Source organism: Calonectris borealis, chromosome 7 (genome assembly GCF_964195595.1).
Source record: "Calonectris borealis chromosome 7, bCalBor7.hap1.2, whole genome shotgun sequence".
Lineage (NCBI taxonomy): Eukaryota > Metazoa > Chordata > Aves > Procellariiformes > Procellariidae > Calonectris > Calonectris borealis.
The window spans coordinates 30,299,185-30,316,792 of NC_134318.1; the positions used below are offsets into that span (position 1 = coordinate 30,299,185).

Consider the following 17,608-nt stretch of genomic DNA (forward strand, 5'->3'; position numbering starts at 1 on the left):
ACAAAGGGATTACAGACATTGTATTTCAATTTCTTCTGTGACAATTTATTTACTGATACAAGATGGGAGAAGAGGTTACTGCACTGGATTAACAGCCACAAGTGGCAGCAAGAGTTTTTGAAGTTTTCCTATGGGGGGAAAAGCATAAAGCAAGCGAATACGAGTTTCCCCTTGAGAACAAAAAGCTTTCCATACCTTCCCCAAGTTTGGATGTGTTGATGTCAGAGTCATCTCTGGTTCCATTTTGGGATTCCAGGTACGTAGCAGGGACCCAGCCCTGCTCCTCTGCTGTGCTCACAAACCACCAACCTACAAAAAGAAGCAAAAGAAGTTGCTCAGTCAACATTAAGAGGAACAAGAATAGCAAGATGCTACTGAGAAGGCGGCCCAGAGTCAGCAGCTTCAGGACAAGTTTGAGTTATTCTACAGCCTCCTAGAAGGAGAGAGTGTTCAGTCCTATTATACCATTTCTATCAGATACTCTCACAGTGGTGAACAAGTGTGCAGGCAGGCCTCATGCAAAAAAGGTTGCAATGGAGCAAACATCAGTTTATTTTAAGAAACCTGAAGTTTATCCATGACAACTCTGATTTGAGTTCTTCAATTCATTTTCTCAAAGCAAGTCTTGCAAGATGTACATTACAGTATCAAAACACCTTGGATGTGTATATATGTGTATGTAAACTTATGGGAAGTAGCACAAACATTGCCCAAATCCTAATATGAGGTATCACAGAAGTCAAAAGATGGAAATAGGAAAGACTTTAGTAGAAGGACACAGATTTCAGAACAGGATACAAAATAGTAAGTGCTTCTAGAGCTCTTGTCATGACAGCTGGCATTTAACAAACATGACCTGAATTCAATGCCCCGGGAAGCTGGAAAGTACTGCACGCAACAGAAATAAGAGAGAAAAGCTAACTGAAATTTGACTTCGGGCCATAAGCACCAGTTATTTGCCTTCCCACCTGAACATCCAAGTTTCTACCACTATCTACAAAAATGTTAAGTATTCACCAACTATATGGATATAACCTTTAGGTCACATCCATGGATGGATGAATAAAATTATAGGTGAGCCATCTTCAGGTTAAACACATCCCAACCGTAACTGTTCTTGCCTCTTTTCTTGCTTGGCTACATTGATTTATTGAATTCCACTGGTTTTGATGTAGACTCACTCACCCAAGAGCTTGTTGCTCTCAGATACGAGCCCAACTTAGATTCTGCTCCATTCAGGTAAGGTCAGGGTTAAGATACAGGACAACAAAAAGCCAAGCAGGTAAACGATTTCTCTTGTTTTCTATAGTCCCCTAGTCTCCTCCAAAAATGCAAGTTCCTTTGTCAGGACAATGCAAACTATTGTTCAACACCAGTCTTTCAGCCTCCCCAAAGGGAGCGGAAAAAACACCTATTTCTGTACATGCACCTCCAAACAGTTTACAGACTTTAATGGCTGTCATAAACCCAACAAATTTCACAGGAGACTTCCAAGTCTGCCTGCAATGAGCAAAGGCAGGGACAAGCCAGCTTGGTTTGTAAATAGACAGAGCGCAAAAACTAGTTAATTTACGGTGAGGCAGAGCCCGGACTTGTGTGATGGCCACGCAGCCCTCCCGCAGCCAGGAGGCCGCAGCCCTGGGCCCAGCCAGGGGAAGGGAGGCTTCACTAGGCTCTGCCGCCATGCAACATGCAACTTTCTCTAAAGAAAATAAAAAAAAAAAAAAGAAACCTACTGAAACAATGCTCAAGCGTTCATGCTAAAAGTCACCCAAAGTTCCCAAAGTTTGTTCCAAATGCTGTCACAGAAGATTTTACCAGAGGACAGTGGTTACAAACCCTCGCTTTCCTCCCTGGGGCCTGCAGCAGGCAGACAATGTGCCCCAAGCAACAAACCCCTCACTCGCCACCGCACAGCTGCTAGGTAGCTCTATTTATTTATTCTCAAAACTCAGACATGGCTTTCCATTTTCTGGCCCAGCAGAGGTTTGGAAACTTTGCTTCACAAGGCTCATGGTTGGAAAGTTTAAATTTAGTTATTCCTCCTCAGCAGGAGGTGGATTCTCCTGCCACGAAGCCCACAGCAGCGAACACGCAGGATCTGCCAGACCGTTTCAAAAACACATCTTCATGGTTGTTCCTTATTTTACTAGTAACGTATTGACATGGGTAGCAAACACAGTTTAACATACACTTATAATTAGGCACAAAATGTCAGAAGCTGGCTTTCAGCTGATATCAATTAGATTGGAGTAATTTATGTAAACTCTTCCTCAGAAAGAAATTAAACACAATTGCACAAAAAGGACTTGCCTACACTTAAAATGTGTGCTTGGGCCAAATTCAAACCATGGTAAAACCGTCTTTGGAGGGCTGGATCACACAGCCTTGACGCTGTGTGCTAGCTCATTTCGCAATACGGCTCCTCTGGTTTGGCTCACTGAGCTGCATCGTGGCCTCGGAGCTGAGTTAAGGTCTTGTGCTTGGGGCCGTAGGGCAGCTGAGCCTCCATCCACCTAAACAGGGCTCCCTGCTAAAAGACAGCCCCTCACCCCCATGCCTGGCCATGCATACACATGCCTCCCCCATATCACTGTGCCTCCCCACTGCCATTCCCAGCCCCTGAAAGGCCTCGGCAGGGAGACCTCACGACTCCACTGATCTTATGAACAGGCTCCCCCGTACCAGTTGGAGGTCAAGTCACAATCAAGTAACTCAACCAAATCCATTGCAACGTGCAGACAGAGCATGCAACAGTCTAAGTGAGGTTTTAAGCTGCTTTGATTTTTCAAGCCATCACTAAGATTAAAGCTCCTAATTGCCATAGAGCTCATGAAAGTTATAATTTCTTTCTGAAGATTTCCTTTATAAGCTATGTGCAAGGATAAAGTATGAACAAGAAACCTCCGCAACTACTAAGAAATCAGCAGCCTCTGTCCAGGTTCAGAGACAGCCAGCCCCGGCTCTGAAATTCTCTTCTCTCATTTCGAGCTTGCTTCTCAGAAGGACAAAAGTAAGGCTTTCATGCAGCTCGTTGGAATAGCATATCCACAGAAAAGATTATGTTTTACTTAAACAGACTGAACAACTGAGAAGCCTGAGAAACTTCCAGAGGCACCTCCCGGCAGCAGAGAAGTCAAAAACGGATGCTCACAAGCAAGACGTACAAGGTCTAGGAGTGGCCGAGCAGACATTGCAGAGGCAGCTCACTCCTTATGAGGCAAAATCTGAATTATGATGGCACATCTAAGCCATAACCCTACAGAAAGGAAATTACAGCATAGTGCAAGAATTGACAGACTCCTAGCAGAAAATGGCTGAAGCGCAGACAAGTTCCACAACGCAGTCCATACATGACAGCCACAAACTGCAGAACTCTGCCCAGTTGATCATGAAGTACTTGCTCTGCACCATCCCCTCATTAGAAGCAATTGGGCAGCTGCCATTTGGTCCCACCACCCTTTCCCAACCCCTCCCCCTTCCAGGTTCATGGTTTGCACACAAATTAGCCAGATTGGCCTTTATTTGCAGAAAGTCAGGGCTATAATGGCACAAACTGTCTCTTGTCCCCTCCCCTGCCATCTTTCCCAACCCAGAGCATGACAGAAATGTTGTTAGAAAACTTGCTTTTGAAACACAGAACAAAACATTGCATTTATTTTGAGTTCTCCCTCTATGCTGGAGTTGAGCTCAACTTCACAATTCATTATTAAAACCATTCTGCAGCAACATCTGCAGGGAATTATGTAAAGTTATCTCTGTGCACTGCCAAGCCAGTCTGAGGTTCGCTCTTGCACTCACACCATCTGTAAAAATTAGGCAGTGTTTTACATCTTGAGTTAACCCTTACAGATACCCCTATCTCTCAGGCATCAAAACGCAACTCCAAAGCTGATGTGGCATGGATGTCTAGACTGAGATTCATCAGGCCTCATCCCTGATGAGGATTCAAAGGGAGTTTGAGCCTCACAGAAGGCACACAGGGAGTCGTAGCCACTGTGCCCAGACCAAGCTCAGCTTGAGCTTTGCTGATCACTCCAAATCCTGCCTTAATACTAATCCAAGAATATGAATTTTTATGGTAGGAGTGCAATTTTCTCCCCACGTATGTTGACCCTTTGGTTGGCATCTGTCAGCATCCCTAGCTGCAATAGCTAAGATGTCTCTGTACTCACAGAGTCCATCTAGGCTCTGATAACTCTCAGGCATTTTCAGCATCAAGCTACAACAGTTACCGAGAGATGAAAGGTTCCACTTGCCATGCATACATACACACAGCAAGATGATGACTGCAAAACAGATTGGTCACACTGGAGAATGAATAAATGACAAAAATACTTTGATTCTAAAAATCATGTTCTTGCTTTTAATTGTACTCCTAGTCCTCTCCCCAAAAGGCTTTAAAAAAAGCAAAAGTGTTTTTGCGTTATCCACAACCCACACTATAGGAAACTACTAGAAAATAGTTAAAGAACTCTCTTTTATGCAAGTTTTGCTTTTGTTTACATGTGTCTTCACCCATCCATGCTTCAATACTGTCCCTTTCTCCACACCAACAGGAAAATTAGCTATTGCTGTTGAAGTTGGCCTAATCATAAGATGCTACAAATCACTTTAAAAAAAAAAAAAATTGCACGATCATGCTGAACATTGGTTTCTAATTCTCCCCTCAGCCACTAATTTCTCTGTAGACTTTGATTGTCAATTTATGAGCTTAACTAAAGTAAACAAGAAGGATAGCAACTGTAAAAGGGAATGGGAATCTCTCCTGCATGAGTGGACTATACATTCTTCTAAACAAATACTTAAACAACACTCCGCTTCTCAAGAGTCTTGGAAAAAGCCCACTCAACTAGCAGTCTGGTACATTTGACATGTGCTCTTTGGGCTTCAGAGAGCTGCTCCCTTTTAAGTCCTTCTGCCTTGGAACTATCTCTTGAGGGTTTTTTTGATCCAGCAACTTAAATTGTCCTACAAAGTCATACTAGATGCAATCAGGTCACTTCCAGATCTGGCACACAGACCTTTTTGTGCCAACAGCTGATTACTTTCCTTCAGAGATGTGATCTGCTTCATTAAAAAACAGCTAAGGTAAGAGTATTGCTGTGCAGATGAAGGTGCTTGCTTTTTCCACCCCTCTAGAGCTCTTCCCACACAGTACATGTATATTTGATACACATAGGGAAGTCAGTCGTAATTGCCTCAGACAGACCTCCAAAGAATATGCAGAAGCAGAGATATAAAGGCACCAGAAGCAGCATTTTGCAAGAGGGATTTTCTGCAGTAAGCATGTTCTCACACCCACTTCCTAAAAATTCACTGCAGTATCCGTACACTGTTAGACACGATCACCGTACATGCTGGCTCTGCTCTCTGTAAAAGGCTCCTTCAGTCCCACACACTTGGCAAAGGCACTGGGTTGAAAGCATTGAATTCATATGAAGGCCAGTGTCCGATTTCTGAGCATTTCGTCTTTACGATTCACAGAAGAGGCATCTTTCTTTTAAATATGGAGATATATGCAAGAGGTCTTTCTAGCACGGAGCTGACTATAGTTTGGGGTACAGAAGTCTATGTGTGAGTCACTGCACAGCAGAATAAAGCTGTCGTCCTCAGGATGAATTATTAAAGTTAGTGAAATATTAAAGGCAGCTTTCATCTTTAAACACATAATTTTTCCCAGCCTGTGTGCACTGCAGACTTCACTGCAGCCACCACTCAACCACGAAGCAATGTTTGTCTTATTTTAAAGATGGAAGTGGGGCTCAAACAAAGACATGCTGAAGGAAGAAAGATGTGCTTGTGGCAGACATCCTACTTGAACACAATTAAGATCCACAGCACAGGTTCACAGCCCTGTATGTGCCATACCCAAAGCAGATTGGGCCACACATTAGGATTCCAGCTCAGCCATGTGTTGTGACCCTTCCAGCCAGTTCACATCCTAGAGCTACACGCTAGGAGCATGATTCGCATGGGCAACCCCACTTTCCACAGGAGCCTCATTTTGCACAGTGTTGCAACCCCAAATGTCTCTGCTCGACTGCTCTCAGTGTCAAGAGTGAAGGTTGTTATCTTGTTTGCAACTACTGTGGTTGCACTCTAGGTACCGAGTACTTCTTTAGGAATTCAGGAATAAAACCCACCACCCCAAGTTACTGCTTAACTCCAAGAGGTTTTTAAATTTGCTGATGAAATACCCCAAGAGCTCCACAGCAGTGTGATGAGGCAGAGTTGTTAGGTTTCTCACGTGAGAGAAAAAGAGGAAAAAGGATCACGCCTGTCACTCCTTTCCTGGTAGCCCAGCATGGGAAATTAGAGCTTCTATATGGGTTATGAAACAGGTTTTCTACCATAGCATTAAAAGCTGAATGATGAATTACAAACACAGAAACTCTGCCTTTTTAAAAAACAAAAGGAACATGAGCTTCTCTTCTCAAAGAAAATAATTAAGATTCAAAATGTAATAAGCAAACATTTTGCTCCTGGTACCAAATATGTCACAACACCTGACAGGACATACCTTAGAAACCACACACCTGACTGCTGTTCAACAGCAGTCACACAGTCACAGGCTACATTGTGCCCAGCAAGCTACCCTCAATATTTAAACCAGAGTAATAGTTTTATTATTTAGTGAAGAGAGAACACATCGAAGAAGGCAGGAAGAGAGGCTGCACACTCCTGTGCCTTGCTCCAGCGTTCAACTAAAATTTACTAGAATTTACAGCGTTCAGCTAACTAATAGGAACCTAACCTTAAGAGCATCACTTAGGAACCCTGACAACCCAAAGCACACATGGAGTGCCCCTGGAAACACTTTTCTTTTCCTCCTTAGGGAGGGTCTGAAAGCTGACTTGTGTTCTTATAGGAGTACAGCAGTTTTTGCTCAATTTGGTGAGAGAAACAACACTTGAGAAGTATTCCTGAGGTTAGGGAAAAGATGAGGAGCAGGAGGTAGGGACTTCTGGAAGGCTGGACTCTGTTGATACTATTTTTTGGCTATTAACAGACCAGCACTGTGCCTTATGGAGCTAAAAATTGGAACAAAAGGCCAGGAGCTGAGACCAGAGTTTGCTGTTCTCCTCCAATATTTGATAGTAACTGCAAATGCTTAGGACTCAGCAGCAGCACAGGGAATTACACTCCTTGCATTGCTTTAGGTGTTACTGAGTTCAAGGAAAATAGAAATGAATCCCAGAGTTTGGGTGCTGTAACGTATGAGGGAGAGAACAGAGTTCTTTCCTGCAGTGACTGGCTATTAAGGTAGCTAGTTGTTTCAAGTCTATATGGTTATGGATTTGCTCTCCTAATCCTTTCAGTCTTTCTTCTTCCTCCACCTCTACTACTAATCTTGTGGTGTTGGTAGATGGAGAATTCTCAGCTGTTGCTGTACTCCAGTTCCTATGGTTGCAGAGCTGGCTGGCACAGAGGGCCCACTCACTACATGTGAATAAATATCCTAGTTATTGCCGCCACACAGGTTTTTCCAGGACCAAAAGCAGCTGACTAGGTGTGTACACAAGTGCTCGATAGAGAGTCCCAAAGTGCATCTCAGATTCTGGCTTAAACATTTAGCTTGCTTGGATTGGTTTCACATCACATTATATGCACAAACACACACATATATATGTGGAAATTCACACCCTGACCTCTGCATTCAAATACATATTCCCCTAGTCTTCTACTGGGATTGGAACCACGTTTCCTCGTACTTCTGGAAAAAGTAGAAGTGTTCGGAACATGGGAAAAGTTCATGGGAAAGGAGAAAACTGGATAATATACAACTCAGTTCTAATACTTTATGGGTTACATCACTAGTAGAGACGATGGATATTCAGAGTATTAGACAACGAGGAAATACCGCATTACTGTAGTTGTTCAAATCTTATAAGCTAGTAGGTGACAAGCCTTCCAAAGATACACATTTGGCAAAATATTTATATTTATCTCTTATTACAGTTGTGACTTCTTGTGTAAATGTGTGTGTATGTGTGTATATGTGTGTGTGTGTGTGTGTGGGGGGGAGTTGTTTAAGTAAAGCACACAGTTTATCTTTGGTTCTGGTAATACAAACTGATAGTTACAAACTCCAAGTGCTGTATCAGCAGCTATTTGCTATGGCCCAATTGTTACCCAGGGGCTTCCCCTCCCTGTTTGAAAAAAGGACCTCGCATTTATGTATTGACACAGCTGGAATGAAAGAATCTGCCAAACACGTTTTCAAGAATTGGCATGTACATCCACAAAGCCATCATATAATCCAGTACAAATTATACAAGTTGTGTTCTTAAAGCAAGGGAGTAAATGCACCACCTATTACATTAACAGCTATGGAAAAGTCTTGGACATTGCCTGTAAATCCCAGATCAAGTCCCATCACACTCCAGGTCACCAGCTTCCCCTAAACTTGACAGTTTAGGGGCTCCCCAAGACAGGAGGAGAGGAAAACACCACTTCATAAGCCTGCCCATGGCCAACTCCAAAATGCACACAGCCAACATGCCCAAGGTGTTGGCCAGCATCCCCAGACCACTGAAATTAGGGGATCCACAAAGCAATGAAGTCAGCTGGTTCTACAGGCCAGTCAGCACCCAAGAAGTTGCAAAAAAAGGTTTGCCAAGGCTCAAACATCCTAATGCCTTCTAAAAATAAATTTAAAATAATCTTTCCCTTCCTGCTTTACTTGATTTCAAGAACACCTAATGATGAAACTGTCTGTGCAATGTGAGCTGCATTCCACATAGCCCAACATGTTTGCGGCTCACAGTCTTTGTTCAGTATAGGAACAAAAGAACTAAGAGGGAGTGCTTTACTCAGAGGAAATATCTCATCAATCACTACAAGGAACAAAGCTATCTTTAGGTGGGCAAACTATATTGTGCAAGCAGCCTGGCTGCAGCTGCTAGCCTGTGAATGCTGAGTACTGTATAGTAATTGGAGTAAAACAAGGTCCACCCATAGCCCAGTGGCTTTCAAGAGGTTACACTTGCATTAGTATACTGGCCAACGTGGTCCTGCCACCCAACCCACAGTACCGATTCAGTTATTACAGAAAATACCTATTTACTGATCACAGATTTTCCTTTTTTCATCTGATCTGCTTGGAAACAGGATTCCCTGACTGCCCTCAAGTTCTGGTCACACTATATATCAATTTTCACCTTTTCTTGCAGTCTTTTTTTCTCTTGGAAAGTGATAGATTTACATGCACCCTTCAAAGATGAAGTCTTTGTGATTTTAGTAACCACAAGGCAAGTTAAGATGGCTAGAGGGCACACAGACTTAAAAGCCAGTATAATAAGTTGTGCATTAAGTCTCTATCGGTAACAAGTGGTACTGGACAGTATCTTCCTTTCTTCTTTCCCTTCCCCCAAAGTTTTCTTTACTTCGGTAGGTCCCAGAAGTTGACCAGCGAGGATACTGACTGCTGCTAATGTCTTTCAGTACAGCTTCCCTGATCATGTAAGTTCATGGGGCACTTTCCTTCCTCCATGTTTGATTACCGCCCAGAGTCTTTAATCTTCTACTTCCAAAAGAAGTTCTGTCCTATATCTTCTTTAGTGTTTCTACTGTTAGGAAGATGTAGCTCAAGTAGGAAAGTTAAACAATAAATCCATCTCCCACTCTTCTTAAAGCCTGTCCCCCCACCTCCTCTCCAGCAGCCCATCATTTAAAGGTTGAAATCTATAGATCCGAGGTTTTAATGAACCTGCCAAAATGATACTGTAGGCACCATGTTTAAATAAATCAATAATTTACAAGAGCTCCCAACCACAAGTGGGTTTGCTGGGGCATGATAGAGGACTCCAGAACACAGCACAGAATACACAGAAGTCAGGTGGGCAAACCCAGCCCGTGGCAGCAGACGAGTAACCCACCGTCTTCAGAAAGGCCACGCCAGCGCAGCCAGCTTCTGCAGCAGATTTTCTAGAGCCACGAACAATTGATTACAGTAAAGGCATGCACACAGATGTATTTCTGCCCCACGGGGCATGGGGAGCTTAGCCCCAGGAGCCAACGGAGACTCTCTATTAGTCATTACCAGTTGTGGGGTTGTGTGTTTTCTGTGGTCAGCCAACAGGGTGCAACAGTCAAGCTCACAAGTAATTTCCTTTACATTCACAGGACTTAATCTTAAAGCAAACACATTTTGTGTCCAAGCTTTCTTTAGGAAAACATGAATAAGCTTTCAAATGGGCCTCATAGTAATCTTGTCCAAAGATTACAAATTACTTCCTAGTGGTTTAAAAAAAGTTACAGACCCCTAGCCCCAGCTGATAGGAAACAGCCTTCACAAGCAGCAGAGAATAGCCAATATTTACTTCCTGCACAGATTGACAAAAGTCTTTTGTTTTAATTTCTTATTCTGAAGTCTGTAGAGAATGTGGTGGCAGTTGCTTACTGGGAAATCCTCAAAACCACACAGAACCAGGAAAAAGAGACTCTATGGAACAATCCTAGCAGAGTACCAAACAGTACTGCAGGTACTGGAGTCAAAATCATCCAGGAATCCCATATTTCAGTCAAAAATACATCTGCCACCTCTGAGGCAGACTTCGGTTATCTCAGGACAGAACAGAGAACACTGGATAAGAGCTTGAAGCAATGAACAAAGGCTATACTATATCCAGCAGAAATCAGAGGATAAAGCAACCAAACAATGATATTACTTCAGTCTGAAGCACAATGAGTCACCAGATTAAAGACGCTGCCTTTTACAAACAGCTTTTATGGGATCCTTCTGAACCACAATACTCCTGCTAAAGGAACAGAGACACCTCAGTTTGCCGGTGCCCAGCACAGTGTGCAGAGCAGCACCGCTCGGGATAACCATCTCACAAATTGCCATTTCCATATCCTGGCTGTTCCTTGAAGCTCTGCCGTCCAAACACAACTTCTGTCCAGCTCTATTTATTAGCTAGATCTGGCAAGATTGTAGCCCAGATGGTAAGTTATCACAAATACTGATGTAAGCCAAACCGAATGCTCTGCTCTCCCTCCGACACCGCTTCATCGCTTTTCTCCTGAGCTCCATTCAAGCCGTGTTTCTGCAGTGACCCCGGGAGCTGAGCCTCAAAGAGCTGCCTGCACAAGGCTGCAGGAAATGACAGCTTCGGAAATGAGTACCAGAGTGATGAATAGCAGGCTACAAGAGCAGCCGGTGCATTAGCGGGCTGCCAATTAATGAACTACATTGTATTGAACAAGGACGTACATGGGCAAGTAGTATCACTGACACTATCCAGAAGATATTACAAACCCAATTCAGTATTTTCTGAAGGGTTTTTCCAGGCTTCTCTAAAGTTTAGAAACTTAGTCTTGTTACTGTATTTTGTTCAACAGGAAGCTGAACTGGCCCCGTTTTGAGCAGATTATGGAAAACTGAAAGAAGAAAAAAAAACAGGGAAAAAGATTTGCCTTTTATCTTTATCTGTCATGAAGACTCAGACAATGAGAACAGCCTGTGCATGTGGAAACAGAAGGGGACATTCACCTTTAGGAAGGCGATAACTGAGCTCATCCACATAGACTTCAAAAAAGCAAGAAATTACTGGGGTATCTGGTTCCATCAGCTCTAACAAAAAGGTGCATCAGCAGCATAAGAAGAAAAGGTGAATATAGGAAAGCTACTGAGGCAAAAACCTCTGGTAAGGTGCCTGTTTTCCCCAACCGAGCGAAAAAGCACTCCTCTTATTTTGCAGAAAATACTCTGCACACAGCCAGGGAACTAAGCATTTGTTTCTGCTCATTCTGGCTTAGCCTCTGTTTAAGAAGGCTACTCACTTCGCTCAAGCATCTTTGCAGGGTTTTTGCTACATGGTAGTAAGCATGTGATTTCCCTCCAGCTTGCTTGGTTGTCTCACCTGGGATGTTGACTTTAAAGATTGATATTTAACCTTTGGTGTTCCTTACAGTCTGGAAAGGCAGCCCAGACTCAGAGCAGAGAACTGCTCTGCCTCGAGAGACTAGAAACACCTTACTGAGTAAGTCTTGCGCTATGGGAACATCAACAGCAACATTCCCATTAACAGCTTCTTCATAGAGAAAGGCTGGGTTGCTGGTCTGCCTCCAGGAAGGCACCGTTAAGTGCGCAATAAGTCAAAGTCCCAATATTTAAACATTTTCTTTTTCTGACTCTCCTTTCTGTCTCTTCAAGCTTAATCAAACAAAGCCAGAGCAGGCACTAAGCACAGATTTGCTGGCAATAATCAGCAAGGCTGATCTTCTGATGCTAAATAAAGGTTAGCAAGGCAAATTAATGATGTGAGATAGAGAACAGCTGTCAATCTCCATGCACTTCACAGAGCTGAGACAAGGCAAATATATCATTGTGAGGCTTATTCCTTTCCATTAGGAATAAATCAACCCTGAAACAAGGGCAAGAGTAATGCTGTCCTTGGGCAAAAAGCTGAGATTTGCAGACCCTCCATTACAAACACACATGCATTATACAATACAGCACCATTTAAAGAAAATAAGCAGCACAGTAAGGGATTACCTAAACCTGTTAGACAGATGATATAGAGGCATAGTGTTTATCTTTTCAACAGGGAGTCACTTAAGCTTACCCTACGAGTGCATGCAAGATTAAACCCTTCCCTTTCCCCAGTACAAGGCTACCAAAAGAGGACACACTGGACTGTCTGTAAGCACCCCTGGCCAGACTGCTGCAAGTGCTATGCTTTCCATGTATCTGCTTCTTTCTTTGCACAGGCAACTGCTATTCCCCAATCACTCTGATGCTAACATCACAGAAAACCTTGAGTTCAGGCATTTCACAACCTTCTACTTTTCAGGATCTCCCTCTTGGCAGATTGATGGCCTTTTTTTTTTTTCCTTCCTCCCCCAAAATGCATTCATTTCCCCTTCTTATTTTGCAAAAGGTCAGTGGCGGAGCACAGAGGCTGCACGTTCACTGCAAGCTGAGAAAGAGGATGGTGTGGCTGCTGGGGAGCTGGCCTAGCTTTGGGGAGTTCTGAGAACTGACCAATTCTTCTTGTGGGAGGAGTTTTTCCCTCCCCAATTTCCAAGTCTTCATTACTTCCCTTCCCCTCCCCCACCACCCAAATTTGAACAGTGTTTCCTTTGTCTGTCCCTTATGTAGACTTCCATTCTCTCGAGACAAGGCCTAAATGTCTAGCACAACAGGACCCTCATCTCAGCCGGGCCTTAGGCACTGCCATAAAAGACAAACAGAGATCACAGAAGCATGACTCTTGCAATGTAAAACAGCCTGGATAGTAAATAAGTCTTTGGATAGGTCTGTTGGCTGCCATGTTAATTACGATGTTGGAATGCTACAGTTTAACAAAAGCTTATATGGCCTGAATTTTTTTTTCCCAAAACGTCCCATTTAGTGACTATGTGTCACATCTGTCAGCGTAAGTTGGAGTTCACTACAATACTAACGTGAAATATATGCAACAGTGCACCTCCAGGAAGACCAGCTGGACTACTAGCACATTTTAGGATGACTAATGAATTGAAGTTTCCTTAGCATGCTTCCCTCACAAGGTCTGCGGGTCAGGATTACGGAGTGGAAAGAACCCAACCTGGGTAGAAAGTACCTAGCTGCTAAATCCCTACTGGGGAAAGGGATTTCCCATTACACTTCAGGGAGATCCACCCCCCACACCCCTTGTTTGCATGGGCTCTTCAACACACACCCCAAATTCTCAGACTCCAGCTCAGCAAAACGTCATGCAGCGCAGCCTGCAGAAGGCAACCAAGACCACACATTTTTGGGAAGGACAAACATCACTTCCAAATCCCCTTCTAACTTATGCAGAGACCCTCAACACAAGGCATGAGGGGAGCTACCTCCAAGGCACACCAGTCCCTTGATGAATTTCTTGGTCAATCTCCTGGCTAGTAACTGACACCTCCTGAAGGTTCAAAACTGCCTCCTGATGTTCCCCAATCCCATGATAAGATATAGCACAGCTCTTTTGCGCTTACAAGCCATTTTCATGGAGATCACGCTTTCTTTGACTGACCTATTTGTCACCAGCTGCTAATATAAGTCAGTGAGTGGCATTGCCTGGTACCAACACACACAGTATGGGCTGGGAGCACAAAACAAGCTTTTTGATGTGCTCATTTTGGGAATGGCCACATACTATACTTGCAGTAGTTCATGTTAATTATTAGTTAGTATTAATTACGCAGTATTAACTTGTTAATTTTATTAAAAAAAAAGTTCATCCAGATGCCAAACTATCATAGGAATTGGTTTAATAAAATCTGGAAGTCAGCTTTACATGGTGCTAAAATTAAGGGCTTAGTTCTCTGTCCTACAAAAGGTTAGATTTGTTGGTCATCTGCCAGCATGTACTACCTCAACTCTAAGCTATGCCCCCTACTTGCTAGTCCACACTTGAAGCTGAAGAAGAATGAAGATTCAAGAGAGATTCAACATCTGGTCTGCCCTCTGGCATCTCACAGGCCATTAATGCTACCTCACCTAGCTCACCAATGCTGTGCCTAATAACCTTTACCAGACTACTCATTCTGAGGAACATGGCTTTTTTCCATAGCTGAAGTTACAGTATGGAGGCTATTCCAGAAACGCAGGTACTGGCCACCAATATCTGAGGAATTATCATAAAGACATCTAACTTGCTTCCCAAGATACTTGTTGAAGATTTAGGTGACAGGAAGGTGGAAAGATTCAACCTTGCAACATTTGTCTAGTTAGATTTTAATTTTCTTTTTCCAATTTTTCCCTGCCACTTCAGCTTCTGTAGTTACCTTGGCAACACCTTCCAGGAGTCCCAGAAAAACTCAAGGATGATCCAAACAAAATCTCAGATATTTCTGTCAGCCTATCACATCAGCAAGTGAGGTCAGAGTGACCAAGCCAAAGCCTTGAGCATCACAACCACTGAAATTTCAGAATATGGTTTACTTCATGACCTGTTTTCCAGTTTGAGCAAAACACAAATCTGTATTTTCATATTCTCCTAAAGCCTGAGAATATCTAACCCTACGAGAGGATGTGATCTGCTTCTACTTGGATGCAATGGATGAGGTGTGACAGAGGGAGGGGATGCCAAGAGCACCTTCCCACTGCAAAAAGCAATTAGTCAATTTTGCTCATGTTTGTTTAAGTCCTGATCTCTAAGGAGAAAATAATACTCATTACAGTAACCTCAGAGCTCAGTATGACATTTGACACATTTGCTGATGTGACTTACAGGTGTCAGCATGGCTATGAGTTACTTCCAGGAGCTGTCTCTCCCCCTGCTCCTTCCCCCAGGAGATGCAGAAACCTCATACCCACATCCCTTTTCTTCCTGGTATCTCTTTTCCATTGAAAATAGGATGGGCAAAACCATTAACCAGTTGGCTTCTTACCGCTTTTGCCTCTCCATTAGCAGGGCAGCCCCCTACAACATGGGAATCAGAGGAAGCTGAGTCTATCTTCAAGCAGAGGGTGTCTCTTCATTTCTGGCCCGTCTTTTCTGTCCAGAGGTAGCTCTGGTGCTTGCCAGCACTGCTTCCCCCCACCACAAAGGAATGGAGTTACTCATCTTTCATGCCATTTCCACCTCTATTTTTACAATTGTAAAATGGTTCACACTGCAGTTTACTTATTTATAAAAATAGGAAACTTTTTTTGACCTGGATTATCCGAGTAGGCTGTAGTCTCCTATTCAGTAAAGGTATTTAGCAGGAAAACAGTGAAATGCCCCCAAACCGCATGTTCTAGTCAAGTGTAGGCTTAAGCACTTTGCTCAGCTGAGGAGCTGAGCCAAGGAGTGAGCAACATCTTTGAGAAATAAAAACCCAACCTGCGAGAAGCCACTTGTTCCTTCACTGAGGGCCATGCCTGTACTGTGGTGCCATTAGGCCTTTAACTCATCACAGCTTTGCGCTGTCACTTCCAGCCTCACTTGCTTTTTCCTTCCAACTATGTCTCAGGCCTTTGGATGAGCCTATGCTTATTTATTCACAGCTCAGTTTTCAAATCCTGAGCCAGAGCCAGCAAAGCAGAGCAGCTTCTCCAGATGAGGTCCCAGAAATTAGCTACAAGGGTTTCAATACAGCGAAGTAAGAACATGGCATTTCCTTCCTCTCCAAACCAGGCTGTGCAAGGCGCACAGGTATTGCGCAGCAAATAGGAAAAAAGCGAGATGAAGCCTTCATGACTGGGGAAGAAGTTACAAAACCAACCCACTTCCAGTCCAAATATATAAAGGAATTTAAAATATAGCTTACCTACCTACCCCAAACATTGGTCTAAGGTCAGGGACTGGTTTCAGGTTGGAGTTCAGGGGATTTCTCATCTGCTGCTTAAAGCCACCATTCCTTCGATGAAATGTTGGTAATCCTATGCAAAGTTGCAAAGTTAACAAGCAGCAATAAAAGTTAAGAATAAAGGATACCAACAGCCCTGCCATCAAGCACTGCTAGCATATCTTAGGGTGTATGTCTCATAGCTGCACAGTTAAGTGTTGCACTGGGTCTTAACACTACTTTTGATTTTCAGCTTCTGAAAAGCATTTTTAGGGCTGACTACTTCAGTGATTTTTATTATTTTTTAAAACAGAAATAAATATGCAGAAGAGTGAGCAAAGTGTGACCCCAGATCATTGTTTCTGTGCCTGTAGCTATACCATTTAAAACAAGATCAATAGAAAGCCCTACTCTGCAAGTAAGATGCCTGTCTTTAACCAGAGCCAGAAGTCTCAGGAGCATGACATTTCATTCAGCTATAGCAAAAGACTTCTTATGACAGAGATGAGGTATTGATTAAAAAAACCACCAAAAAGAAAAGCGGCTGACGTACCCCCTGCCCGCTCAAGCAAGCTGTAAGTTTGAAGAAAAAGAACAAAATGAACTTTGGTTTGACTCCTCTGTGCTCGGAATTACTCTGCAACAACGATTCCCTGCTGCCAACACACACTCCAACTCCGAGAGCGGGGATGACGGCGTCCAAGCCAAACACACGCGTGGCTGGAGAGACTCACGGCAGATTAGACAGCTCTTCTTTGTACCGATACATGAAATACATCTGGGGCACCCCGGCTATATTAAGGGCACATTCCTTGGCTGAGCCGATGCTTGTTGAGCACTACTGCAGGCACCAGTGATGCTCATCTCTGGAGCACTGATACAACACTTCCAGCAGCTCCCCACGCTGGCAGATGGCGATCCCTGGGAATGAGACTTGTGAAACACCCCTGAAGGGTTGATATTCTCACTCAGATTATCTAAATCCCAGTGTAGAAAACATGCCAAAAGCATCCTTACTCTGAATCACAATGAAATGCTCAATAAGAGGCTGGATTTACAGAAAGCCAGCTGCAAGCAAAGGCAGCCCTTGGTCATCAGTGTCACAAGCGTCTTGAGGAGTCTACTCAGATCTACAGATACAACTGTATGTCCAAGTCAAGCTTCTACCTCAAAGTCCAATACTTCAACCATGTTGTGCATCTGGAATCAAGCTGTTGCCACTCCAGACACAGTACCTCTCTAGAAAGTCTGTATCCTCCAGAGACAGAGGACTGGAAATAGCCCCATTTCTCAAGGTTTTTTCCTGTGGTTTTAAATTTATTTTTAAAAGTATTTTTTAAAGGGAGCAGAAATATTAGAAACTGCC

At 43.4% G+C, this 17,608-nt stretch overlaps 1 protein-coding gene across 2 annotated transcripts in view; it reads right to left on the minus strand.

The window, feature by feature from the left end:
- Positions 1-17,608, minus strand: part of SH3PXD2A (SH3 and PX domains 2A) — a 267,687-nt gene that overhangs the window by 30,411 nt on the left and 219,668 nt on the right. For both annotated transcript variants that reach the window (XM_075154979.1, XM_075154980.1), the window contains one exon: positions 196-309. In XM_075154979.1, coding sequence (XP_075011080.1) covers positions 196-309 — 114 coding nt within the window. The remainder of the gene's footprint in view (positions 1-195; positions 310-17,608) is intronic.